Source organism: Haliotis cracherodii, unplaced genomic scaffold, assembly GCF_022045235.1.
Source record: "Haliotis cracherodii isolate W230 unplaced genomic scaffold, xgHalCrac1.p SCAF_5, whole genome shotgun sequence".
NCBI classification, from domain to species: Eukaryota; Metazoa; Mollusca; class Gastropoda; order Lepetellida; family Haliotidae; genus Haliotis; species Haliotis cracherodii.
This window is the reverse complement of record NW_027266308.1, coordinates 46,288,495-46,315,764: the sequence shown is the minus strand read 5'-3', so window position 1 is coordinate 46,315,764 and position 27,270 is coordinate 46,288,495. Positions and strand designations below refer to the sequence as shown.

Sequence of the window (27,270 nt, the reverse complement as noted above, 5' to 3'; positions counted from 1 at the left end):
ACATCATGATAAACTAATTCTTTATAGCTCATTCGTGATCAGATTTGGTACCTTAGCATATGAATATTGATGAAATGATAAAATAGGCCATCTTTCATTGTTCAGTTGTGTTGATATTATAGCTGTAATTAAGAAACAGATTGTCATGTAGGGTGGGGATACTTGATAGGTATCAAGGACATACATAAACATCTCCAATCAGATGTTTCATCAAGTAGACTTAAATAATGAGATGGGTTTCAGGTTTATCTCTTCAAATCTCAAATATTTGCCATACAAGACATGGCTTGAGATATTAGCACTGGCAGTCTGCCAGCACAAACTACTTTCTCTTGTAACTGACTGATAATAAAGGAGACCTTGTTGCAAATAGATCTTGACATAATCACTAACATTTATGCAACATGTGATAGCATGAACAACACCTCTGAATGTGGATCAGGATCATAGAATCTACAAATCAAATGAAGTGCCTCCAGTGGACGTATCCTTTCCCTCAAGTCCCCATTTTTACATGAAATAACACACCTCTGTTTCCAGACCTTTCGATATCTGCCCTGCAAGTCCATCATTTTATGTTGTAAATAGCAATAAAACAAATTCTGAAATAAAACAGAGGTGACAATGTTGTGTAATAATACCTCTGAACTGGCAGGGCCTGTTCAGCACAAGTGCTTGCTCAAGTAGATCCTGGTAATCTTGATCATCAGGGTTTCATGGCTATTTGTTACACTGCTCTTGGTCATGTCAATAACTGGATATTAGCCTGGAACTGATAAGATTTCATAACACAGTATGGTCTGTGTGGCTTTATATTTGTAACTTGTCTGTTTATGAAATATGTTGATACATTTGAGAAGGTTAAAATTGTCATATTTCAACAAAATTAGGCATCCATTTTGGTTTTGAACCAAGGCTTCCCATATGACAGATTATGAGGCTGACCGCTGTTCCACCCTGTTGGGGCGGTGGGGTAGCCAAGTGGTTAAAGCGTTTGCTCGCCACGCCGAAGACCGGGGTTTGATTCCCCGCATGGGTACAATGTGTGAAGTCCATTTCTGGTGTCCCCCGTCGTGATATTGCTGGAATGGTGCTAAAAGAAGTGTAAAACCATACTCATTCACTCACTCACTCACTCCACCCTGTCTTGGGATTAACAGATCATGACAGGTAGGAATTCCACTCCTAATAAGGTCTTCTGGTCATCCTGTGGTTGAGTGGATAGGACATCTGCCCAGAGAGAGGAAGATTGGTGGTTCTATCCTCTGGCTGCATCCTACCAAAACATGTTAAAAAGATGGTACTTATTATTACCCTGCCTGGCATTTGGCATTATTTAGTAAAGCAAGGACTAGTTGTCTTGGATTCATATACTGTGTCTGACTGGGGCATCCATGTTAAACTGAGGTACAGTATCTAAGTGGGCTAACTCTATAGATCCAGCATAAGCCCAGACTAGCTGGTACAAGCAGCCACACATATTTGCATGCACGTTGCTACATAAGTGAAATAATCTTGAACACGACAATAAACCCCTTTCCACCTCATCTCCGGAGTCATTTCATGCAAGATCTTGGAACTACATAATTCAAAGTGATGTATACATGCATCTGGTAAGAACACCATTAGACATTTGGAAAATAGCAAAAAGATTTTTGAGAACATGTCAAATTGAGGCATGGGTTACATTGATTGTATATGACAGGCACAATAGTGAGTTCACTAGTTTGTCAATAAGTGTATGTTCACATTGCACAGCAGGGAAGCCTTTCATAACTCTGATTGTGTTCTTAAATTCAGCCATCTACTTAATTAGAATTTTGATCCTGTTATAATTGCTGTCATTTATCATACGGTATCTGAACATGGGCTTGGTCGTTTCCAATCTGAAGGTATGACATTTTCGAATTAAATGTCCTCATAGGATGAGAGCTATTTTCCTTAGATTTCCCATGGGGCGTCTTAGGAGACCATAGATTTAATTTTGGTATGTCAGAAGCGGGTATCTTATGGTAGAAGAATGGTCATTCAGTTCGGCACAGATTGTTTCTAGGATAAGTATTAGTACAAGGGGATTGGACAAAGATTCCTGCTAACGTCATAAGATAGCTGTTGATTAAGCCTTCCATATCGTGTGATGGACAGTTTCATGAAATAGTTATTGATTGTCATCACTCATGTATATGTAGTAGCTGTAGTTGATCCCCTTAAGTCTGGGAGGTCAATGTATTCCAGCTTATTTAACTGATAGAAGTTTAGGTGTGTGAGTTAGTGAGTTGGGTTTAATCCTGCTTTTAGCAGTATTCCAGACACATCACGGCGTGTAAGCTTATGTAGGAGGAAAGTCTGAAGTGATGCAGGTCTCAGACCACTTTGGTGAAACCCACGAGCATAGATATGATGCTGACAAACCTAGCAACATAATCGGGGCAAACTGAGATTCAAAAGAAGTGTATGTAATGCACATTATGAAGCTAATTTATCACATGTGAAAATCTCTTTCTAAGAACAGGAACAGCAGATGATAGTCCAAAGATGTCTGTCTGACAAAATAAGATTCCTTTTTTGTAAGGTGGTAGCAATAACTGCATAAAACAGCAATCAAGTGGTAACTTTTATGAGCATTGAGGCTTTCACTGAAATCAAAAACTCCAGCAAGTGAATATTATCATTCAACCATGATATCTTCTTAGAACCTGAAATACTTTTGATAATGATCATGTCTTAAAATGCACAAACATTTGGACAATAAGTGAAGAAAGGAATCAGAAAGATATCCATCATGATGATCCCCAGACTAAGAGAAGCGCATATTCTAGCCAAGACTCCTGTCGTCATCTTGGAAGATAGGGTTCAATAGTTTGGTGACATTTGGCAGAGTTTCTACGATGCATCCCTTGAGCTTCATTTCATAAGCATTACATTGTATTGATTCATTCAAGACAGACACTATTTTCAGTTGGGAGTCTGCATGCAATGTGCTAGGTGTCTTCATTATACAAGGGGGAGGGAACTGGTTTCTATTTGAATTTGTAAAATTAATTTCAAGTTTAATCTGCAATCTTTTTGTGTGTGATTGGTGGAGTTTTATTACTTTGCAGCATCCCAGCACCATCAAGCTGCCAATTCATAATAGAAAATAAAGTTTGTAGACTGCATTGTATTGTTTTTAGGGTTGAAAGGAGAAAGAAAATATCAATAAAATTTCAGTCCATGAAGTGCCGTAAGACAGGCTGGATTTTAAGTTCAGTAACATCTATTTCTGTTCTATCAATGAATTGTCGTAGGGTTCTATGGAGACTGTGTGATATTGCTTGTTGACATCACTTTTTGGCATTTAGAGGTTTTCAAAACAGATATTTTTTCAGAGGATTTAGCGTGGATCCTTTGAAGTTTCTAAAAACATTTTATTTCCAATGTTATGACAGAAGCGTCATCATCAGGTTCTGAGATCATATAACAATGCCCCAGGTGGTTCCGTAGGTGTAAACTGCAAATCGCACTCAACACAGAGGTGACACGCAGGTCAGCTAATCAATATCTGATAATAACTTCTCTCAGTCATATGCCCTGGGAGAATAGAATATGATGATTTAGACGTTTCCAACCTGTGTTTAAATGCCCATCGTATTTGAGTGCATTTGCTGAAACAGTTGGAATCCTTGTCTGATAAAGTGATTATGGGTCTCAGATTGATGGCTAGCTCTTAAGGTGTGATGAGAAGCCAGCAGTGGTTCTTCAGAGCTTTGTTGATTCAAAGCTTTATTGAAAGAGAAGTTACAATTTGTAATTGTTGATGGGTCATTCAGTTCATGCTGACTGGAACAATTTGTATCGGGGAAGTTTTTATAGATACTGGAGGAAAAACTTCAGTCTTTACGAACAAAATCTTAAGTTGGACCAGTGACATTGAGAGATACTGAGTAGACTTTCGACTTATCTTCATCACTGCAATAGCTTCTCAGTGTCAATTCATCACAGTCATTCCTTTGATGATTTGTGGTCTAAAGGTGTTAAGATGATGCAAAAGAGGATTGAAGAAGGTACAAGACCCTACACAATATGTATTATTTCATTACGATTATCCTTACTGGGGTTGTAGGGTCATGATTGATGCTGTTTGGAAGAAACAAATTCTGTAGAAACACATTTCATAGTTTTGAAGCAGTATTAGATATAATAATAAAAGTGACAAAACCCTTTCCATGGTCACAAGGAATCTTTGCTACAAACAGAGTTGATTTTATGATTCCAACTGCATCATGACTGTGTTTATGAATCACTATCTAATAACCATGAGACCAGGTGTACGTGTACGTATTCTATCCCCCAGTGGCACAGTCACAAACACATGCAAAGGCAAGTCAATTGTTTACCTGAAAATAGAAGAAGTTCATGTTATGAGGTGTACTAGTTGCTTTTTGTTGACAATTATTAAGACAAGGGAGCACATTATTGATTCTTGACTTGACTTTTGCATTCATTTCCTTGAAGATTTTTAAAAAGAAGATATGATTTAGCTGACAATAAATCTGGAATGTTGCCAAAGGACTTGGTTACTTAGTTAAATGTGGTTATACAGACTATGCATATGTTGGGCACATGGTAGTCTGCAGACATGAAAGTAGTCCTTCAATGAAAAAGTGTCTTTATTGACTGCTAAATGGATTTTTCACATATTCTGCTATTACCAACTGTCAAAGCAATTAACAGAGAGTAAATTTGAAATGAGAGATCATGTTTGACATCTGTGCAGAAACCTGACTTAAAGCAGAGATTTCCTTTAAGTCCTTAAGTTGAACTATTTTGGTTACATTAAGCATTGCCTGTATTGACATAGGCATTACTCTGAGGTGTTGGCTTAAAGAGATAAAGGTGTCTAGAGGTACTTGTATGAGTGATAAAAGTTGCTGAAACCATATGAATATGACCATCTGTTACTTCCAAGATTACCAAACATGGCAGTATTTGCAGGCTGGAGTCTGGAAAGCCTTGGGGTATATGTTCATGTTTGCCTAAACCCAGTCCAAAGTCAGATAGCACTATGGCAGCGCCTCAAAATGGTTTTCTGAGCCAGAAATACCACAAGGGCCTTCACAAATGTCAAGGTCGTTGCTGGCTCATGTTTTATTATATGTGGGAACGATTCTGTCATTAACCTTGCTTGCATCATTACGAAAATTGTAAAAATCATCCGTGTACGTTGTGAAGCGCAGGCTGTAATATTCAAACCACATTGATCTTGGTGTTGTTATGGCACTCGTTGCTTGCAGAATCTGTTCAGTGTGGAGAGGAAAGATGGAGGGAGTGGGGTGATGCATGGGAAATCAATACTGTTTCACTACCGCTGATCCCATGTTGGAATTGCTCCACGAGCCGTGGGAAGACCACACTCCCAGTTACATCAGTTCGCTGATTGGGACACTGCCTTCAGTAATGTTTGGTGATCAGTGCCTATAATCATAGTCGATGGTTCCACAATGAAATTGCTTAGCTCCCTTCACCACTGTATGGGCTTTTGATTATGTTGATATGAAAATGGCACAGGTATTAATTGTACTATTGAGACATTTTCATATGTAGTTTGGGGGCATTTGTCCTAAAATATTGCCACTCATCGTCAGAAAAAGTTTCGTCTTATTTGAAGGATGAGACGCATGCAGGGTTGATGCAGATAAAACAGAAGATACACATCGCTTGTTCCAAAAAGAGTCTCATCCTAATGTGTATTTCAAGATGGAGACTAAAATTCTTTTTGAGGACATTTTTGTTCCCATGGCAATGTTTAAGTAGAAAAGTTACGGAAACAGATAGCCATGTCACGACAGTATGAAGGGTTCTTAACAAAACTGTTTAATTACAGGCCTTAAGGTCAAATCACTTGCTACCAACCAATAACACATCAGTAAACGTGGTTTTCTAATGACAACTTATTGTCGGGTATTGATCGTAGAATTTACTCCTGCTTGTACAATATTAAAAAGCTTAAGACAATATTGACCAGAAAGCTTTTGCAGTTGTTGTATCAAATGAAAATTGAATGAAAATTCCAATACATGCTTCGGGATGAAGGTACCAGGGATTGTGTTTATGTATGTTTTAGGCTGGCGTGACCAATCAGATAATGTTAGTGTAGTCAAGAGTTGTTGCCTAGCTAGGTTTTGAAGTCTTTGTTTGATTTCTAAGATAAAAAGACTTGCTAATGCCTTTGGGTGCTACTTTAGAATTCCTTAAGCAGCTTAAGAGTTTTGGCTAACAAAATTGAATTTGTGGAAATGTTTTTTTGTCAAAGATAATTGCAAGGATTTGAATAATCAGATAATTATTTGAAATGAACTTAAGTCTTAAAAATGCTGTTTTCAGTTGCTTAAAATTTATGCTAAATTTGTTTTATAGGCCGTTCTTCCCAAAATATCAACATATGTTAGTTTAGAAAAGCTTAAACCATCCTTTGTTTGTCTGTAAAATCAATGCAATAATATTGCTGCTATTCAGTTATATATATACAGCATGCCACTCAAGGTTCACTAGTCATTATCTTCTCTTACAATGTGTATGAATTCAAAGCAAGAATTAGAAGTCTGACTTTTTATTTCTTGTCCAACCGTGAGAGGCTCATTTCTCCATAATCATCGATGTTTATGCATGCCAAACAGACACATCAACAAGCTTCAGATAATATTATGTTGGGCTTATACAAGAATGAGACTATAAGACAAAATACTAACTGACAGGTTTCCATGTACTGACAAGACCATATGTGTGTATATTAGTATATGGTCTCTTGTGCTGTTGAGTATGTTCTGTCTTAGAAAGCTAGTTGTTACTGATGTTGTTCACTAATAATAACTCTGTGATGACGCTAATGACACTAATCTTAGTAATTATCCTGATATATTTGCTATGTATGACACACCACATTAATAACAGGATGCCTTGATGAATCATGTGGAGTAATGGTAGGTTATTATTCTCAGATACTTAGACATGTCGATATCAGACATTCACTCATTGTGTGTTCATGGAAATATGTGCGTAACCATGGTGATGACAAACTGTAGATTATGTTTCCTTATTTATGACCAAGCATTGTCCTATATATTTCAAGGTAACAGCTTTGAGCCTTGATTATGTGTAAAACTGGTTCTGACATAAGCCTTTGACTATCCAGTGGAATAAATGTTGACACAAGAAGAAATTAATGTATACTACTCAAAAGAAGTTAAAGAACTCCTGCTTCTATTATGTTACTTTAGTTAATCTGTCATGTCATGGCATAACATGATAATTATGTGAATCGGATGAAATGAAAGAATCGGATGTTCTTTAACTTCTTTTGTAGACAGAAAACATGAAGAATAAGATCTTGTAGCTATAGTTACCAAATAAGGCCCTGATTTGATGAGGGACGCAGCTGGCATATCTCTTTTTTGATATTGTATATTATTTGAGCTTTCATTATGTATTGTCTGTAAAAGTTGAAACTAATATATTAGTAATATACAAAATAAAATGACAGATGGAGGTGCCTTCATGTATGTAAACCTCTTAGGAATTCATTATAATAGCTTTGTAGCTTTCAACAAGAATGATTCTTTTTCCCCCAATGAATAATGAGGTTGGCATTTGAAGTCCAGATTTTATACAACTGTGATATATTTAGGAATTTATTTTTTCAGAGAAGATTCCATCGGATGCCACATTCCTTGGAGCGCAGTATTTTAGTTACGAGCTTATTAGTAGAGGTGACCCTATTGTCAGCAACAGTGATGAATTGAAGTTGGATTTTAGGACAAAACAAGTCAATGGAATACTGTTTTTCACAGGTAAGTAACATTTTGATAGTCTTTAAGGCCTCATTTTGTCTCTGTGTTCTGACAACTTATTCATCAGTGACATGTGTTAACACCATGTAACCCTAACTACTAGTGAAACAATTTCAAGTATTGCTCAGAGAAATAGGAGGTAGATAAAAGACTCAACTGTGTTCTCATCTTAACTGCATGGAGTTAGTTTTAGAAAAACTGTAACTTCACATATAGTTATTTCTGAAATTTGTTGTTGAAATAGGTTTTCTATTGACATTAGCTTGTGTAACACTTAATACATAAATACCTAGAACGTATTCCACAAGGCCATCTTAGTGTTATGAGGGTCGTAACTCCCAAACTATGACACAGACTTCAGTAACTAAGATTGCTTTTTGGAATGAGGCCTTAAATGTGTGGAGTGGCCTGAGGCACTTGTAGTAACCCATTGATTTGGATCCTTGGAAGAAGCATTACTTTGGTACTCTGGCCAGAGTCAGTCAGAACTAGTCTGATGGACAAACAGCGCTCTAGAAACAGTAATTCACACTGCATATATGCACTTATGATAAACAAGAATCTACAACATATCAATAAATCCTAATTTGTTCTTTTGACCTTAATTTTCTTTTGATGTCAGTTCCTTAAGCTACAAGGAAGCCAGCTCTAATGGCTGTGTTTCTGACGCTTTTTATTTTAGAATTTCTCAAACATGGTATTAAGATTTTCTTGTGTCATTACAACTAAATACAAATGTGATTGATACCTCCTAACTTGACATTTAAACTTAATTTGATTTTGTGTTTAGTAATGAAATTGGAAAGAACAAAAAGGCTTTAGAGCGATGCAGAAATAAATAACGAGATTTCATTCAGCAATTCATAATTTGGAATTAGCAGCAGTTTCACCCTAGGGCAATGGTATCAAAATCTTGTGAAAAGGTTATCCAAATTTCAATTACTTGATTTGTTTTTCAGGTGATCTTAAAGATTACTTGAATGTAGCAGTAAGAGATGGTGGAATAATTGTTACAATCAATCTGGGCTCAGGGGCTTATGAAGCCGAGGTCCGACCAAGTCATGTGCGTTTTGATGATGGCCGCTGGCACCACCTTGTGGTCAGAAGAGAAGCAAGGGAGGTAATGCTGACATTCACAATCCCACAGTGTCAATGATCTATTATCTATATACTCCAGTCCAGTGATACATTTATACTACCCTATATTATATATGCCTATTGCACAAACCTGCACCTCCTTAGTTAAATGAATAACAGCGCATGGAGATATTGTTTTGAAGAAATTGATTATATACACTTAGAATGTTTACACTTTGTTGAATGAGATAGTTTGTTCTCTTTGTTTTGAAATGGAACTTGGTTGTTCCCGTAAACGGGATTTAAACCCTGATGGTAAAATCAGACTCCCGTAGTCGCCAGAATCTGTTTATTTGCCTGCATGGAATGTTAGCAGAATGTAAGAATTGGTTTGACATTTTTATTTTAGAATGATGTGCAAGTTTTCGAATGTGATCAATTTTTCTTGAAATGAACCAAGTTTTTAGATCATTTCCATGAAGAGTTTTTGACACAGGCAAGCTAATACCATAGTATGCACAGAGAGTGATATGTTAACAATTTGTCACATGATTTTCATAATTTGTCTTTATTTGTTGCAATCTTTTTTTTTCCAATTTTGTAATATCAGCTTACTAGGGACAAAGGGGTTTGCTTTGTAAGTAATTTTGCATGTCCCGGGCATGCTAGTAGATAGGTATAGCCCCCTCTTCACCCGCCTTGTCCTGTATGTTTAACCCTCCTATTGTAATCAACAACTATTCTCTATATATTGTGCTGGTTTATGGGGGTTTGTCTTGTTGAGATTGACATCGTCAACAACTGCAAGTATCACATACATTTCAAGGAATTTGTGACCTTTGGGAAATGTTGAATAATTGTATCATGTTTCTTGTTAAATGTTTTATGGATTAACTCAATGTGATTTTTTTTATTTCAGCTTTTTGACAAAAACATACCAAAAAGCAAATTGCAAGATTGTTTAACATATTGATATGTTTGAAATAAACTGAGATGTATGAATTTATCAGTGGTCATAAGTGAAACACAAAGTTGAATTCAATGGAAAAAACCCTCTCAAGTCTGAAGTTATCAGCTTTGCTTACTGATGCTTACTTTAGTTTGGATGTTTCATGCAGCTATGATATTGTGAAAACATCTTTTCAAATAAGACTTTAAATGTGATTTTGGTGGCAATAATTTAAATTGATAAATAAATTTATGTTTTTTTTTACATAAACACTTTTGAAAAACATTTACTTGGTGGAATCTGTACAACTTTTGCATTGGTAAATGAAAACATTAAAAAGTCTGTTGACTCAATATGTTTCAGTCTATACAGTGCATTGTCTTAATTTACTTGTTTAGAAGTCATAAAGGAATTTTTTCTTCTTCAAAATGCTGATGAATCAAAAAGTAGGTTAAAATTACTAATGGAAATTCCTGCTCAAACAGTATCAGAATAAAATGTTCGAATATTGTGTACCTGAAATTATGGTCACTTTTATGACAGTATTTGTTAATTTTAGTTTAGGACCCTTTTATGATTTTATCTTGGAAATAACTAGCAGAACACTGTTAACTCAGACATGGTACAAATCAAGACATTGAAGATCAACACAGGATGTGAACAAACTGATTTTGAAATTAGAAATAAAATCATAAATCAGGTTCATTCACTGGTACTTGTATGGAGTAAAAGAAATGGGTTTTTATGGTTTCTTATGAAATTATGAAAGGATTCATGTGTACTCAGTGTCATTATTGAAGGGTCACCTAGGTTTTCTTTGTTTGTTTGTTTGTTGTTTAATGACACACTCAGCAATATTCCAGCTCTATGACAGCAGCTTGTGAATAATCGACTCTGGACCAGACAATCCAGTGATTGACATCATGAGCATTTATCTACGTAATTAAGATACGATGACATGCATCAACCAAGTCAGTGAGCGGGACCACCTGATCCTGATAGTCACCTTTTACGACAAGCATAGTTGATTCTTACGACAAGCGTGGGTTGCTGATAACCAATTCTAACCCGGATCTTAATCTGTAGGTCACCTCTGTATATAGGGTGTCCGACATGAACAAACGCCAACAAGCGTCAATAGGTCTGAGTATGTTGACAATGTGATTGATAGTTGAATAACGTGTCATTTATGCCTTTGTCACACTGATTGGATGCTTTTAGAAACTGAAAACATGGACAGTGATTAAAATCCCTGAGAAGTGCAAGACGGAAGGTGATAAAAAAAAAGCTACCCAAAACACATGCATGAATGCAACCAGTGGTTTACCCATGTGCAATGCATGACAAGTAACAGTCAATGTGGGTATAAGTAGTTCATTCCAGATATAACTGAACTACACTCTTGAAAGTTGAACATGCAACATTTTTTTAATACTTTTATCTCTTATTATCTTCGTGACACCTCAATAATGATGCTCAGTATATATTGTGACAAGAATTAAATTAACCTACAGACTTTATGGACAGCTGGAAGTAAGGCACAATCCTATGTCCATATGTGTACTTGATATAAGAGATCAGATAACACTTTGATTCATAACTTAATTCAGCATATCAATTGGTTGTATTTGTTTAGTGTATTATTTACTTTGATATAATACTAAAGATAAGTTATCAATCAATTTTGAAACTGAAATCTACACTAGTTGAATGTTGTAATTGTTGGTCTTTGACCGTGCTTGTTGAGACTTCTCTTGCTGAATATCCCCTCTGATAACTCTTTGTGTCTGGATAAGGTCATTCTATAATCAAAAGTTCTGTTTAGCATATAGTGATAATGTTAAGTTTGTGACTGGCATTTAGAAGTGATACACATAAGGAAGAGAATTTCTGGATTGCCAACATCTTTATTATGAGGAACACAAAGTTTCGGAGTATATGCTAAGTTCTTCATCAGGTGAATGAGCATTCACAGTATTCACCTGATGAAGGAGTAAGTATGTAATGTTGTGTTCCTTATAATAAAGAAGTTTACATCCTTAAATTCTCTTACTTAGTAATAATGTTCTTCCGTACCAAGATTGTATGCTGTACATATTTAGCCATGATTTTAGTGTCAGAAATTTGCAAGAGGTCAGTTGAAATGGTATTTAACGTCGTGTTCAAGATTATTGCACTCATATAATGGTGTGTGTGTGTATGTGTGCGTGCGTGTGTGCGTGCGTGCGTGCGTGCGTGCGTCCATGTTTGTTATTGCTCTGATGAAAGCTGAATGGTTTGTTTAACAATAAAAGTGAGAAATCTTAAAAGGGACAGTACGTTGATGGGTCTGTTTTGGGTTTTTATATCATGAACATGCCCGATTCAATTCTCAAACCAAAACAACAGAGCTACAAACAGCTAAGCTGGCAATGCAGGTGCTGTGTAGATGAAACTGACTTCAGTCTTGATTTTTAATAGAGGCAAATTGAAGAGAACTAAGCTTGTGTGTTTTTCCTTCAGCTGTGTTACAAAAAATACTATTTGGCAACTTGATTAGATTAGAAGCCAGTGTTTATCAAAGCCTAGATAACAATATAAATATGCCTTGGTCTCCTACCCAAAAATCCTTGCGGCCAGATTTGTGACCTCTGTCACATCATCACATCTTAGACAGTCCATTCATGTGTTATGCATTGGTGTCATTCTGGATGAGTCTATACAGATAATTAGAAATATGTCATGAAATGTTTAACTTTTCGATTGTTAAATCAGTTTCCGATCAATAGTATTGATTTCAGTTAGGAATATCGATAGTTTTAATTGTTTTAACCATATCAATAAAATTCATGCAATGCTGTACAAATTTATTTTTCTTTTGATCATGAATGGTAGTAATTTACACATGGTAATGTGGAAGTTTCTTTTTCTTAAATTATTAGGGTAAAGAAAAAACAAATAAATCATATCTCAAACTTTACTTCTATTTGTTGTTATGGTTATCACATTCATAGGTAACTTTAGATCCAAGGTTCAATCCAACTCTAAAATCCATCTAAAATGATACACTGAAAACTATCGATATTTATCGCAATAGTTGCTTGCAATATCAATAGTTATCGCAATAGTTTCTTTCAATATCAATAGTTTTCGCAATAGTGATTTCCAGACCAATAGTCACCTCTACTTACTACTACGCTCAAAACAATATTTATAGTGCAGCGAAAGGCTTGCATTAGGCCCGTCTGTTCTTATTTCAGAATAAGTGAGTTTGTTTACAAACAGGAGAAAAGTCCAGTCACATGATAAGCCTACGCTGGTGTGGTGACTGGACCAGAAACGGAATAAGGCGAGCAGAGCCGAGTAAGCTTGGGGGTTATAGGTTACTATTTGCAAACAAAGCTTCAGAACAGTCGATGTCCTGTCCCTTTAAGCAACAAGTTTCTTCAGTTTTGAAAGTCTTCGTCCAACAATTTGAAGGCAGGAGAAAAATATACTTAACCTGTGATATGTTTTATCAGTAATCTTTAAAAGGCAGAGACAGTGGAACATGAGATGACATGTTTACTATACCTAGATATCATAATCATAATGTTACATTATAATAGGGACACAAGGAACCATCAATACTGCTGAAGGAGTTGGCATATTTTTATCTTCTAGTGAGCAATCTAAATGTTACTGGAGAGAAAAATAATTTGTCCCTTATGACTTGTAATACTAAGCAGTATATGTGAGTGAGTGAGTGAGTTAATCCTTTACGTCACATCGGCCATATCGTGACGGGAAGCAGTATATGTACACTTATAAGATACAATCACACACTAAGTATTAATGGTATTGGACAAATAGAAAGGTTCTGAATCATATTTATACTACTCATAAAAAGTTGAGGAACAAACCCATGACATGACAGATTAACTATAGTCAAATGAAACAAATTGGATCCTCCTTAACTTCTTTTGTGTAGTATATATGTGTCCAAATGATGATATTGGCCCCTACATATTTTGTGTTAATTAATATGATATGCATATACCTAAAAAATATTTTTTCGCATTTTCTTGTGGATATTACTCTTGTTTGATGGTATCTGCTGGAAGTATTTGCAGTCACATCAGCAGGCCATGTAACATTGATCTTGTTGTTTGTTTGTTTGTTGTCGCACTCAGCAATATTCCAGCTATATGACGGCGGTCTGAAAAATAATCCAGTCTGGACCAGACAATCCAGTTATTGACATCATGAGCATCGATTCATGCAATTGGGATGCAATGACCAAACGCATTTACCAAGTCAGCGAGTCTGACCACCGATAGTCGCCTCTTACGACAAGCAAAGTCGCCTCTTACGACATTCATCTTGATGATAAGTGTGAGCAGGTCTTGATTAGAATTGATGCAATCAGATAAGGCATCTAGTTGCTTTATGATGATGGTACTGAAGTATTGGTATTTAAAATTATGTTTGATTTTCTGTGAAATAAATGTCAAGTGTTAATATTGAATTAATGCCTTGAGTTGAATGATTGAGGACAAAATGGGAAGAAATGAAACTTGAAAATTGATTTATTTTCCATTAAGCAAATAAGTGAGTAATGCTATTTCCAGCTTCAAAGACAAGCATTATATATTTATGATAGTATTTGTAATATGACCCTACTGTACCACCTAGGAGTAATACCTAATCTTCTTACAATGCTAAGCAGTACTGCTATAAGTCTATTAGTGTGAGAAGTAAGCGATGAACAGATTGAATTAGTAGGTATTTCATCAGTCATGGTACTGATAGCCTGACTTGTTGGACTGTTTGATGTTTGGAGACAGCGTATGATATCGAGTACCTAAATCACCCTTGGCAGGTTTATGAAGCTCTGTGCTTTTAGGTTAATTATAAAAATGTAATTAAAAAACATAAAGATGTGATTATGCTCTCAAAAAGAAGAACATTATTACATTTTTGTTGTGTTCTGCCTTTGTTTTATTAGTTTTATTAGCGGTAATCAGTGAAAATAGTCTTTCTATAGTGAATGGATGCTTTTCTCATTTCCACCCCTTTTCATCAAAACAAAGGCCAGTATAAACACACAAGATGTATCTACACAGTAGCGCTGTCAGAGATATAGAACACAGTGATACATGTACATTCAGAGTGATAAAGTCATTTTGGTCTAGTTGCTGGACATAAAATTAGTAAAATATGAGGGGATTACATATGTATTTTATAAATGTCAGTGGGTGAGTATCTTTTTACTCTATTAGCAATATCCAAGCTACATCGGCTGGGAACATCAGAAATGGCTATACACATTATATTAATGTGGTGTATCAGTAAATTCCATGGATCTTGTAGGATTAAAATCTGTTTGAAAGGATGAACGTATCCTGTGTATGTAATGATTTATGTGTGCTGTTGACAGGGTCTTAAGATAAATTAGCTTCAGTTTATGGATTACACAGTCAGCAGTGATGTACAAATGTATAGGAAGTGTAGAGTGACATGACCACTCTCTTGGGACACCCAACACTGGTTGATGGATGTTTGTCATGATATCCATATTATGATAAAACGAATGGGAGCTAGGTGTAGGGTCACTGAAGTCGCGGACTCCACGTGAAACATGTTCAGAGATGAGATGGTTTCAGACAGATTTGTTTTATACATGGTACATGAATGACAATCCTAGATTGATTAGGCAAACAATGATGATCTTTCATGTCTACCTAGGTGATTCTGGTTGTAATCAGTTTAGAATCGTCTGCAATACACTTGCAACAATCCAACTTAACACAGCAGTTTTAGACAGGTCCATTACAACTGAAAGTCAAAGGATCTTCATTGTGTATGTTGTTGATTATCTTATATTCCCTACATCCAGCTGAATAATTGATTATGAAAAATACGGCCTTAAAAATTCATTTCATCATATCCTGTTGAATTGATTCAATACTTACAAGGGTTCTGTGCTTCCAGACTTACTGCTGACTGAGGTGAAATTGGGTTTAACATCGCGTTATTGCCCTAATATTGCGACTTGCATGCACGTGTGTGTGTGTGTGTGTGTGTGTGTGGCTGATTGTACTAGTCAGGACTGATGCCGATTTATAGTGCTAGCCCACTGAGATACCATGCCGCAGTTTAACATGAATACCCCACTCAGACACAGTATACTGACTCCGAGCCGACCAGTCCTTGTTTTAGGCCCTTAATGCCGAGCCCCAGACAGGGAAACAACAAGTGCCATCTTTTAACGTCATTTGGTATGACGCGGCCGGGGATCGAACCGCGGACCTTCCGCTCTCCAGGCGGACGCTCTACCACTAGACCACGGAGGCGGTCTACTGATGACTGAAATTGAGTGATGAACCCGTCTAGACTGTAACAGCTACATGCTGTATACATGCACTCTGCCTTCATGGTGGGTGTAATTTACCAAGGACAAGTTATACATGTCTCCACGCAATGATAGGAGATATCATTTTTATAGGGGCGGTCGGGTAGCCTAGTGGTTAAAGCGTTTGCTCGTCAAGCTGAAGACCCGGGTTTGATTCCCGACATGGGTACAATGTGTGAAGCCCATTTCTGGTGTCCCCAGCCATGATATTGCTGGAATATTGCTAAAAGCAGCGTAAAACCATACTCACTCACTCATTTTTATGTTCTTTTGTGTTAAATGACATGCCATTATCTGTATATGGTGGTTGATAGAGAAGGGATTTTAATGGATGCCAGTATGAGTATTGTACAAACACGGTAAAGTTCTTGCTATTGAGTCTTTGTTACTTTAACTGATAAACTGCAAGATTTAGTGAGATAACCTCATGTAAAGAAAGTTATGGATATGTTACCATCTCAGATAAACTCTATTCACATCAGTTAAGGCAATCAGGGCCCCTTTCCTCAAAGCGATCTTAGCACTAAGGTGATCGTAACTCCCATACTTTAACATAGACTTACAATAGTCATAGTGCTAAGATCGCGAGGAACAAGGCCCAGGGCCCCGTTCCACAAAGCCATCTAAGCGCTAAGGTGATCATAACTCACATACTTCAACCTAGACTTACGATAGTCGTAGCGCTATGATCGTAAGGTCAAGGCCCTGGGTCCCGTTCCACAAAGCTATCGTAGTCTATGTTAAAGTATGGGAGTTACTATCGTCTTAGCGCTACGATTGCTGTTTGATGGCAGTAAAATATTTGCACAGTGGTAGTTGCTTCATGTACTCGATTTCTTCTTTCCGAGACACAATTGTAGTACAGGGTCATGTTTTGGTCAGTACTATCAATGAATCATGGCCTCTAATGTTAGGAAACATCAGTTGACCTCTCTAAAATTTCCTGCCTCCTTTCTCCTCCTTTCTATTTATGTTGACTACCATTTATTTTGAGCCATTGTTTTGTCCTGTTTTGTCCACAAATGGCTACTTGTGTGTAGCGATGTCCACTGTTATCTAAAGGAGGATTGTATTTTTGTTGGCGGGCTTGCCATGTGTTAAGTAGATGACTCTTCATGCTTCCGGTGATAATACCTCATACTCAACAGCAGTGTTGTCATCTATGTCTTAGTCTATTGCTGTCAGTCAATGTTGTGCATTTCATTCGGCTGACAGTGATTGCCTTCTCAAACAATACTACATAGATGTGTCTACGTTGTGTAGAAGGTTACATATTGTTGCATGGAGTATAAATAAGCAAATTGAACGTATGTTCCTTGATTTAAAATTTAAATTTGTTTCTGTATTAAATTTGGAAATAAATATTTGAATACGTATCATTTATCTGCTATATCATAAGAGTGGATATGTTTCATACAAAGTTCTCTTTTTGAGAGACATTTACATGGATTGACATTGATAAGAATATCAAACATTGTAAGCTATGTAACTTATGCATGGAGAAATGTTGTCTGTGATGATATCATAGGCAAATATATTGTGAGAATATTAAAAATATCCTAAAATGATATTGCAGGAAAGACGAATAAGATTAGATGTATGTGTATCCAAATTGTGATATTGTATGTGTCAGGTTTAAAGTTTTGTTATTATCAATGTTATCTGATCAGACAAAGTCATACTGAGTTTCAACAATTTTTATTGCAATTTGTTTGGTTGCAAATTAATGAATGATGATGAACATTTTTGTTCTTCAAATGTAATGATAGTGTTGTAGAAATATTTCTTTGAACTATTTTGGGTCTTAAATTCTTGTAAATGATCTCAAGAAACATGAAATACCTATCTGAGAGTGTTTGACAATGTCAATTACACTTGTGTTTGCATGGACACACAGTCTTTAAAACTTCCTATCAACATTGACTTCAGTGGTGTCCACCTTTCAAATTTACTGTCTAATAGTTGGACTTTCAAAACTTTCATCAGGTCCTATTACAATTTTTTCGGGACAGTTTAATGGTTATAGTCTATTGATCGGGGATATTGATCTATTCTATTATTTCAACTGGGTATTTGTTTTCATGGTTATTGCATGAGAAAATCGGGCACTTTTTTCATTTGCATGTCAGAATGAGGCATGTTTATTGCATGTGTTTATGTTGTGAATTCATCACCATAATTCCAAGCTATAAGTTATGCATAAATAAGATAACAGTTGCACTTGATTTTCATTTTCCCCCAGTAAATTGTTACTTTGACATATTCAGCTATCAAAATACTTGTAAAAAAAAAAAAATATTAGAAAATAATATAATCATGATAGCCTATTTCCACACATGAATGATAACAGGAGCGGCTAAAATGTAGCAGGAACTTAGCTCTTCTCATTCAGATGCAATAAAGGATTTATCATGCTAGGAATCATCTTCATACATCATTGTTATATGGTACCATTTTCTAAGGCGGTATATACACATCTTCCTGAAATGATTTCTGGAGAGGGATGTTCTTTTAGAACATGGTTCCATATTATGTTGTTTTTAGTCAATATTTGAAAGAAATAAACATTTCTTGGGCTCTAAAGCTAAATGACTCAAGTAAGACATTATCAATCAAAATTCAATTGTTGAACTTGCAGAAACAATTCTACAAGGAATTACTGGTACTGAACTTTGAATACAAAAGAATCAAGAAGGTTAAGATCATGGAACAACATGATGTCTAATACTATTATGGTTAAAACTGCAATTTTAGGAAATCATGGAATTATATTAACCCAATTTTCACTCAAATCTGTTTTGCTTATAAGATATCAGTTGAAGTGGATGGTGTCCATAGAAAGTCCGGCAGCACAACTGGCCAGTTCACCTTATTGTCCAGCAGTCTCCTATATGTTGGAGGGAGCCCCAACACTGCCACGCTGGTTGGTTCAAGGGTCACCCAGAACTTCAAGGGATGTATGCGGAAGGTCAGTATATGTATTTATAACAGCATATGCCAGGGTAATTGGTTAGAAAAACAAATTCCATGGTCCTGCTATTCCACAGTTAACTATGAACAAAGAATATCAAGGACAAGCATGAAACCTGTTTAGTTAGAAATAAGCACTAATAGATATGTTTCAGAAGACCAAGAAATGCACGATCTATCTGTCTTGCTGACCAAATTTGGCAGGACCTAGACATTCCTCTGCATAGAAGACCAAGGTGTACTGGGTGTGTCTCTGCCTTGAAGACCAAGACCGCCTCCATGGTCTAGTGATAGAGCTTCTGCCCGGACAGCTGAAGGTCCGGGGTTCGATCCCCGGCAGCGTCATACCAAAAGACGTTAAAAGATGGTACTTGTTGTTACCCTGTCTGGCGCTCGGCATTAAGGGGCTAAACCAAGGACTGGTCGGCTCAGAGTCAGTATACTGTGTCTGAGTGGGGTATTCATGTTAAACTGCGGCATGTTATTTCAGTGGGCTAGCACTATAAACCGGTATCAGTCTGGACAAATACAAGCAGCCACACACACACACGTGCATGCACGTCGCTATATAAGTGCAATAATCTTGAACGCGACGTTAAACCCAATTTCACCCCTTGAAGACCAAGATGTATGGGGTCTGTCAATGCTTTGAAGCTCTAGATGTACTGGATGTGTCTCTGTGTTGAAGACCAAGATGTTCTGGGCCTATCTCTGTATCTCTGAAGGCCAAAATGTACTGTCTGTGTCTCTGCCTGGAAGATTAAGTCATATGTGGGGTCTATCTGTACCTAGATTTGTGAGATGTACTGGGTCTGTCTGTCTGGAAGACCAATATTTAAGGGTCTACCTCTGCCCAGAAAATCATGTTCACATGCAGGATATATCTTTACCAAGAAAACCAATTAAGATGTGCACAACTTGCCTATGCCTTACTGTCGATGACACATTGGGCCGTTCACTGATTAGCTGACCTAGCTATGGAGAACCTGTATTCACCCAAAAAGTCAGGACTATCTAATCGACTTGGTCATCCAAAACTTTCTCATCTGTAAACTTGAGTTTAATAATCTAGTTCAAACTGGTAATAACATTACACCCGCACCAATCACAGCTTCCAAAAGAGGACACTCATTAAACAGTCTAGACAAAGATTTCACAATGCTACCAGACCATGAAGATTACCCTTCAGTTGATGTTTTCTGTGAGCAAACTGTTCTGAGCACTCCTTGCTACTGGATATTATAACATGTGATACTTAGATTCTAATGGGTTCATTCATGTGGAACTAGTTGAAACAGTAATGCTTGGGATGAGAGGGATGAAAACCCTCCTGAAAGGTGAAATAAGTCAAGATCCTTTAAAGAATTAATGATTTCTTTTCATGCTTTTTGAAATATACTTCAAAGTCAACTGAATTCAGTGTAAACATTAACTTAGGCTTTTAAAACATTATTGAAAAATAAAAAAAACACCTCATGGATCTGCAGAATTTCAGTGATTAGTTACGTACACTGAGTGATAACAATCTCAAAACAACACAGCTTGAAAACATTAATGTTTATTGCAAATGGAAGAATGTGAAAACAGCACAGCTGGAAATTATTAATGTTTGTTGCATATGAAAGAATGTGGAAACAGCACAGCTTAAAAACATTTATGTTTATTGCAAATTGAAGTTGTTGGACAGCCTCATGTTTGTATGAATATTGTTGAAATCCATTTGAGAGTTGGATAAAAGTAAGCCAGGAAAATGATGGTAGTCCTCAAGTGTATTCTGTTAATTTTGTGTATTATCCTCAGTTACAAACAGGTCCTGGAGAAAACATATTTCTTGTTTAAGTATGACGATTGGTGGGAACATCAAACAATAGTTATCATTGTTAATAATTCTAAGAATACTACCTGGCAGCAATTAATTGTTATTAATTGACAGTGAAGAGGACGTCTGTTGAAAATCTGAAAATTTGAGTGAGTGTGATTGAAGCCAAAATACAGGATTTATTGCAGATATGTAATAGAGGTAGAAGTTTCATAAGAATTATAAATGACATTGGTTTGATTGGAACTAAACATAAGGCCAGTTGTACAATGAGTAACATATGAATATAAACAGCACACATTAACAAGACATTGTTTTATGTGGATTCGCATTTTCAGAAATTTTCCAAAAATCATGTCCAGCATCGGTACCTCAATGTCATTAAGACTCCCTAAGTAAGTTTTGAATACTTTATAAATCATATTAAGAAATTCTTTTTTTCAATATTAAATCCACTGCTCTGTTGATTTATCTTGACATAGTTCTGCATCACAAAGCTCTCACTTGTCAGCCTGAAGATAACCCTGGGACAAGGTCAGAGAGTTCATAGTTTTATCCTGAAACAGAAGCCAATTATTGTTTGTTGACAGAGAGGCTGCAAGGTGACTGGATTGGTTCTGGCAGCTAAGTAGCCATGAACTATAATCCAAAACTTATTGTTTCCTTCTCATTGGATTTGCTCTTGAGATAGAAGAAGTAATTGTTCATTACTGACATCAAGCATAGGCCAGAAGGAAGCGCATGAAGGTAATGGGATGTAGTGTAATTGTCAGACCATTTATGTGATATTATTGAGGGAAATTGATATGACAAGACCTTTCAAGTGAAGATGATTAAAACTGGTAAATTTCCGTCTGATCCTGCAACAAAAGCTTTGCTGATGCAGTTTACAGTACCCTCAAGATTATCAATTACTAATAAGAGCTGCCATTGATAATTTGACAGGAAAAATATAATTGTTGGTCATGTGACTGCTGGAGAATAATTGTGATTTATTCATCTTAGAGAAAGAAAATGTTTGAAGATCAGAATGATGGTGTGGAAGAAAACAAAGTTTATTGCATTGTTGATAAACCGTTACTGGTATGAAACAAATTAATATCTTGTGCCTGGGTTCAGAGGAGGAAAGAAGTTGCATGGATAGAAAATTCTGTTAGATGATGTTGGCTACTTTGGGATTACAATGTAATAACATTATCTAGTATTAATGAGAGCTTGGGTATGAATACAGACTTAATACAAGATTTTATGCCATGTTGGTGTGCTTCATTATGTCTAAGTTAACTAATGATTTCCAATGGTTCAACTGATAAGTGACAAAGTTGATCAGAACCTCAAGTGTATTTTGGAACCACAAATGATATTATTCTTTTCCTTGTATATCGAGCAGTAATGCAGCAGCTCCAGCTTTTGGTGTCTACATTCCACAACCTTTGAGTTACAAGCACCATACAACTAATTTCTTAAGAGATCATGGTTACAGCATTCAAGATCTTAGGCTTTCAAAAGAATTTTATGGTAGACATGTGGAGGGTATTTCCAAATTTGATGCATCAGTGACGCCAAAAAAATAAAAATAACAACAGATTTGACATTTTAATAGATGTGCTCATGCTTTACCTTGGATAAAGTATGTTTTGAAGACAAGATTTTGAGCTTGAAAAAAAAAAAAAGCCAGAGATCCAGATAAGCTGCGTATGTGCGTAAAATACGCATCAGAAATGCAGAAATACGCAGTAAAATAATATCCAAGCGTATCAAATACGCAACGAACATTACAGATACGCTACAAAATAAAACTTGTGCGCATCATCAAAATATTGTGAAGTAACCCTGCGTATTCGATTGGCAAATCAGCAACTTATTTTGAAATTATAAACGGGCATTCCGTCAACCTTGCCCAACTCCACGATGACAGTTACATCATGATCATTTGCCATCACACTTTCTTGTGGAAGTATCGTGGTATTTTTGAGTCCTATAAAGCTCTCGAACCCACACACCAGTTTGCGGGGACTAGATGAATAGTGTTTTTAAACATTTAACTTAAATACCCACATGTGTAAAAACTAGTGGGTAACAGAAATTTGAATACCCAGATAGAATAGCTGATACGCAGTGATTTTAAAATGCATGGGTAAAATACCCACAACACCAAAAGCTTATCTGGAGCTCTGAAAGCTTAAAGATGTCAGAAAATTGTGGGATCCATGTTTGACAGTCTGATAGATGATGAATAGGAGGACACAGGGAACACTAAAGAGATTGCCCGCAGTATTCCCCAATCAAGATGGCAGCCTGACATGTCAGATCTTCTAGTTAGATGTGTTCAGCTTCAGACAGATCTTTTGTATGTTGTCTCTAAAGACGAATACCACTGCAAGGAATAATCAGAACCATTTAATTCAAACAGAAGGATAATTCACAATAGTTGACTCAAAACTTGAAAATGAAAGATCATGTTTAAGCTCACCTATATACCACATATGTTGTGTCTTAGTGAACATTTTCATTCTTTATGTCATGTTTGTCCCTACATTTCAAACTGTAATACAAATTAAAGACAGCATGGCATTCAGTAATAATGCCAGTTTTATACCATACTCACCAATGTGTGTGGTATTCATGTAAATTCATTTTTATCTTTTATTGATTTTATTAGAACAATTGAAATTGAGCAGATTGTTTTATGGATACATCCTGTGTACTGTAAATAAGACTGGTCCAATTGGGACTCAAGTTTTGTTCAAATGGTATTTAAATATTTTGTAAATTTAAATATTTTCACATTCAATGAAAAAACTTGTCTTGTTTTCTTCAGGTACGATACAAGGCAGACACCATCGACCTTGACCTTACAGAACTGGCCAAAACAGATCATGGTCTGATAACAGTCCATGGTGGTGTCATCTTCAACAAGTGTCAGGAGCTGGTGGAATCCCATCCCATCACCTTCACAACCCCCAACTCATTCCTCACACTCCCCACATGGGATGTCAGGGATAGGAGAGGCTCCATTGCCTTCCAGTTCCAGACAACAGAATCCAGTGGCGTCATCATGTACAATCCTGGCCCTGATGGACATGCAGACTTCTTTGCTGTAGAGATGCTGGATGGTCATTTGTACATGATTGTTGACCTTGGAGAAGGATCAAAGAAGGTCAAGGCCAGTCGGCATCCAGTCAGTGATGGCAATCCGCATGAAGTTTACATTGATTATCAAGGTCCACAAGGGTACATTACCCTTGATGGACAGAAGGAGTCCTATTACACTGATGGGAAGGATGTTGATTTGAACTTGTCGGGAATATTCTACTTGGGTGGAATAAGTAAAAAACATGACACATCCAAGCTGCCACATTCCATGTGGGCGGGGATGCTTCGGCATGGCTTTGTTGGATGTCTTCAAGATTTGGTTGTCAATGGTAACAAAGTTGACCTGGTTGCCACGGCAAGAGCTCAGCGTGCACAGGGAATTGCTGAATACTGCCATCGTATGGAGCCTCAATGTGCAAGTCACCCATGCATGCACCGAGGACAGTGTGTGGAAGGCTGGAACAGATTTGTCTGTGACTGTAGATCTACAGGCTTCAATGGAGATGTCTGCCAGACAGGTTTGTACAATGCTCTCTATGGCCCTTTAAAATATTATATACCTGTATATATCGGTATATGGTCTCTGTATGGATATATTACTTACAGTTTTGTTGAAGTATTTGCATTGAGCCATTTCTAGCTGTGATCAAGGATGAAGATAAAATCTGATTTTGTCAGAAAGCTTGCAGTAAACCATGTCAAGGTTGTTGCGGATACTTTATGGGATGATTTTGGGGAGTATGTAGACTAAAAAATTCAGTTGATCAATCAATTATAATCTAAACCTTTTTTAACAAAGGAGGCTGAATGTAGATGACCTTTTCTTACTCACCTGTGGCTGAGAAACACATTTGAGATAATTGGTAATAAACGTGTGAGATCAAATTCCAGGGCTGTGATTGGCTACTCCATTGTAATGACGTCAGATTATTAAGGACTACTTTCCTGATTTTAATTCATTGATAAGTTTCTTGTTCTACAGTCAAATTTACCTTCGTCTGTGTTGAAACTTTATGTGTTTAGACTGTTTAATGACCATTCTTTGATCTTATCTAGTTTGTATTATCATCATCGTCTTGACAATCCACAAACAAACTTGAATTTTTGTGTGGACAGTCACACTAGGTATATAAATAGTAAGTAGTTATCTGGATGACATTATTCATGACCATTGTGTTTTTATTATGTCACACTGAGGTAATGAGAATAGACAAAATATACACTTGCACATTGCTAAAAAGATGCGAGGCTGTGTAAGAAGCAGATTACTGCACTCAGGCTTATCGTATAGCATTTATCTTATAGCTTGTTTTCAACATGTATCGATACGTATTGAAACAACACATAAGATAAAAGTGAGTGAGTTTGGTTTAACACCACTTTTGATAGTATTCCATTTATATCACGGCGTGTCAGCTTAACGGGGGAGGAAAGCCTGAAGTGATGCAGGTCTCAGACGTTTACCACTTCGGTGAAACCCACGAGCACGGGTATGGTGCCGACAAACCTAGAAACATAATCGGGGCGAACCGGGATTCGAACCCACAATCATAGGTTTCTGGCGTGTTCAAGGGACGCAACTCTGCACAGCGAATAGCGGCGCCTTAGACGACTGGGCCACCCGTGCCCCCCTAAGATAAAAGAATCTGACAGACATTTGTGTTGTAATCGCTATGTCTGTTATAAATAATTGATATTTCCAATCATTTATCATTATTCCAAACAATCATCCATATCTCAATAGTACCTTTTAGCATTAGGTTATTCATAGTTTTCTTGTACCCAAAAGTAAGGTGATATATACCAAGTATTTGTACTGCGTATTTTGCCGTGAAGATTCCGGGGTAGAATAGGTCTTCAGCAACCCATGCTTGCCGTAAAATGTGACTATGTTTGTCGTAGCTCCTGTAACTGTATGTCTGTGGCCCGCGAAGATCCATGCTTCCCGAAAAAGGCGACTATGCTTGTCACAAGAGGCCACTAATGGGATCAGGTGGTCAGGCTCGCTGACTTGGTTGATGCATGTCATCAATCCCAATATTGCGTGGATTGATGCTCATGATATTAATCACTGGATTGTCTGGTCCAGACTCGATTATTTACATACTGCCGTCATATAGCTGGAATATTGCTGAGTGCGGCGTTAAACAACAAACTAACCAACTACTGCGTATTTTAGAGCTAGACTGGTGGCTCAATGATGTGAAAAGCTGCCAATGTTAAACCTCCCACTCAGAAGACCAATAGAACAACAACTGACAACTCTAATTGATATTACTGTCAGTCACATTTTCATAACATATTTTTCATTGCCCTTTTGCAATAAAAAATTAAGTCTGCATTTCATTGGGACTGTTTCCGTTTGCTTGTATAATCTGTGAGCAGCTGATAACAGCAACTATCAATTATTTCGGCTATGTTTTATTTGCTCCGTAGATGATGTATTGTCTGGCTGATGGATTAATTTAACTATTCAAATAACTGACCAGACTGTTACCTGTCAATACAACTTGTCCTAGGGCATGTATTAGAGAAAATTGGTCTGGGGGGAATTGAGCAGTGTTTCTCCTTGTGACTCCTGCGACAGAGACTTGATTAGCAGTGTAGGTCAAAAGTGAATACTCTAACTTCATTGACATGACTACTAAATTTGTATTGAACAAGACAAGAGACTTTTTCCCAGCCCAACTATTCTGTCACACAGTTAGCCTTGGAGGTTGCCTGTTGTATAAATACAGTCCAGGTTGCAGCTGTCCGTAATGATTTTATTTTTGGTCTATTTTAAGATGTTTTTGTTTAGATTTTTTTTTGTAAATGCTTGGAATGTTTTGAAATGTTGAGTAGAGGGCCAACAGACTTAAATGTACTGACTTTATTGAAGATCTGTTATAAGCTGTGCATTACATATGAAAGTCATGCTAATAAGTATTACATTTACAAATATAAATGGGAAATCTGAAAAAAGCATCTACCTTCGGTCATTGAAATGCGTGAGTGAAGTGAGTGAGTGAGTATGGTTTTACACCTCTTTTAGCAATATTCCAGCAATATCACGGTGGGGGACACCAGAAATGGGCTTCACACATTTTACCCATGTCGGGAATCGAACCCGGGTCTTCGGCGTGACGAGCAAACGCTTTAACCACTAGGCTACCCGACC

At 36.8% G+C, this 27,270-nt stretch overlaps 1 protein-coding gene across 7 annotated transcripts in view; it reads left to right on the top strand.

Annotated features, from left to right (window-relative positions):
* The window catches only part of LOC139444068 (neurexin 1-like), a 183,737-nt gene that overhangs the window by 105,612 nt on the left and 50,855 nt on the right, over positions 1 to 27,270 (top strand). For 6 of the 7 annotated variants that reach the window (XM_071224978.1, XM_071224973.1, XM_071224974.1 and 3 more), the window contains 5 exons: positions 7,680 to 7,826; positions 8,786 to 8,946; positions 9,514 to 9,540; positions 19,035 to 19,193; positions 23,836 to 24,628. In XM_071224978.1, the coding sequence (XP_071081079.1) occupies positions 7,680 to 7,826; positions 8,786 to 8,946; positions 9,514 to 9,540; positions 19,035 to 19,193; positions 23,836 to 24,628 (1,287 nt within the window). The remainder of the gene's footprint in view (positions 1 to 7,679; positions 7,827 to 8,785; positions 8,947 to 9,513; positions 9,541 to 19,034; positions 19,194 to 23,835; positions 24,629 to 27,270) is intronic. The other variant, XM_071224977.1, reaches the window with a different exon arrangement.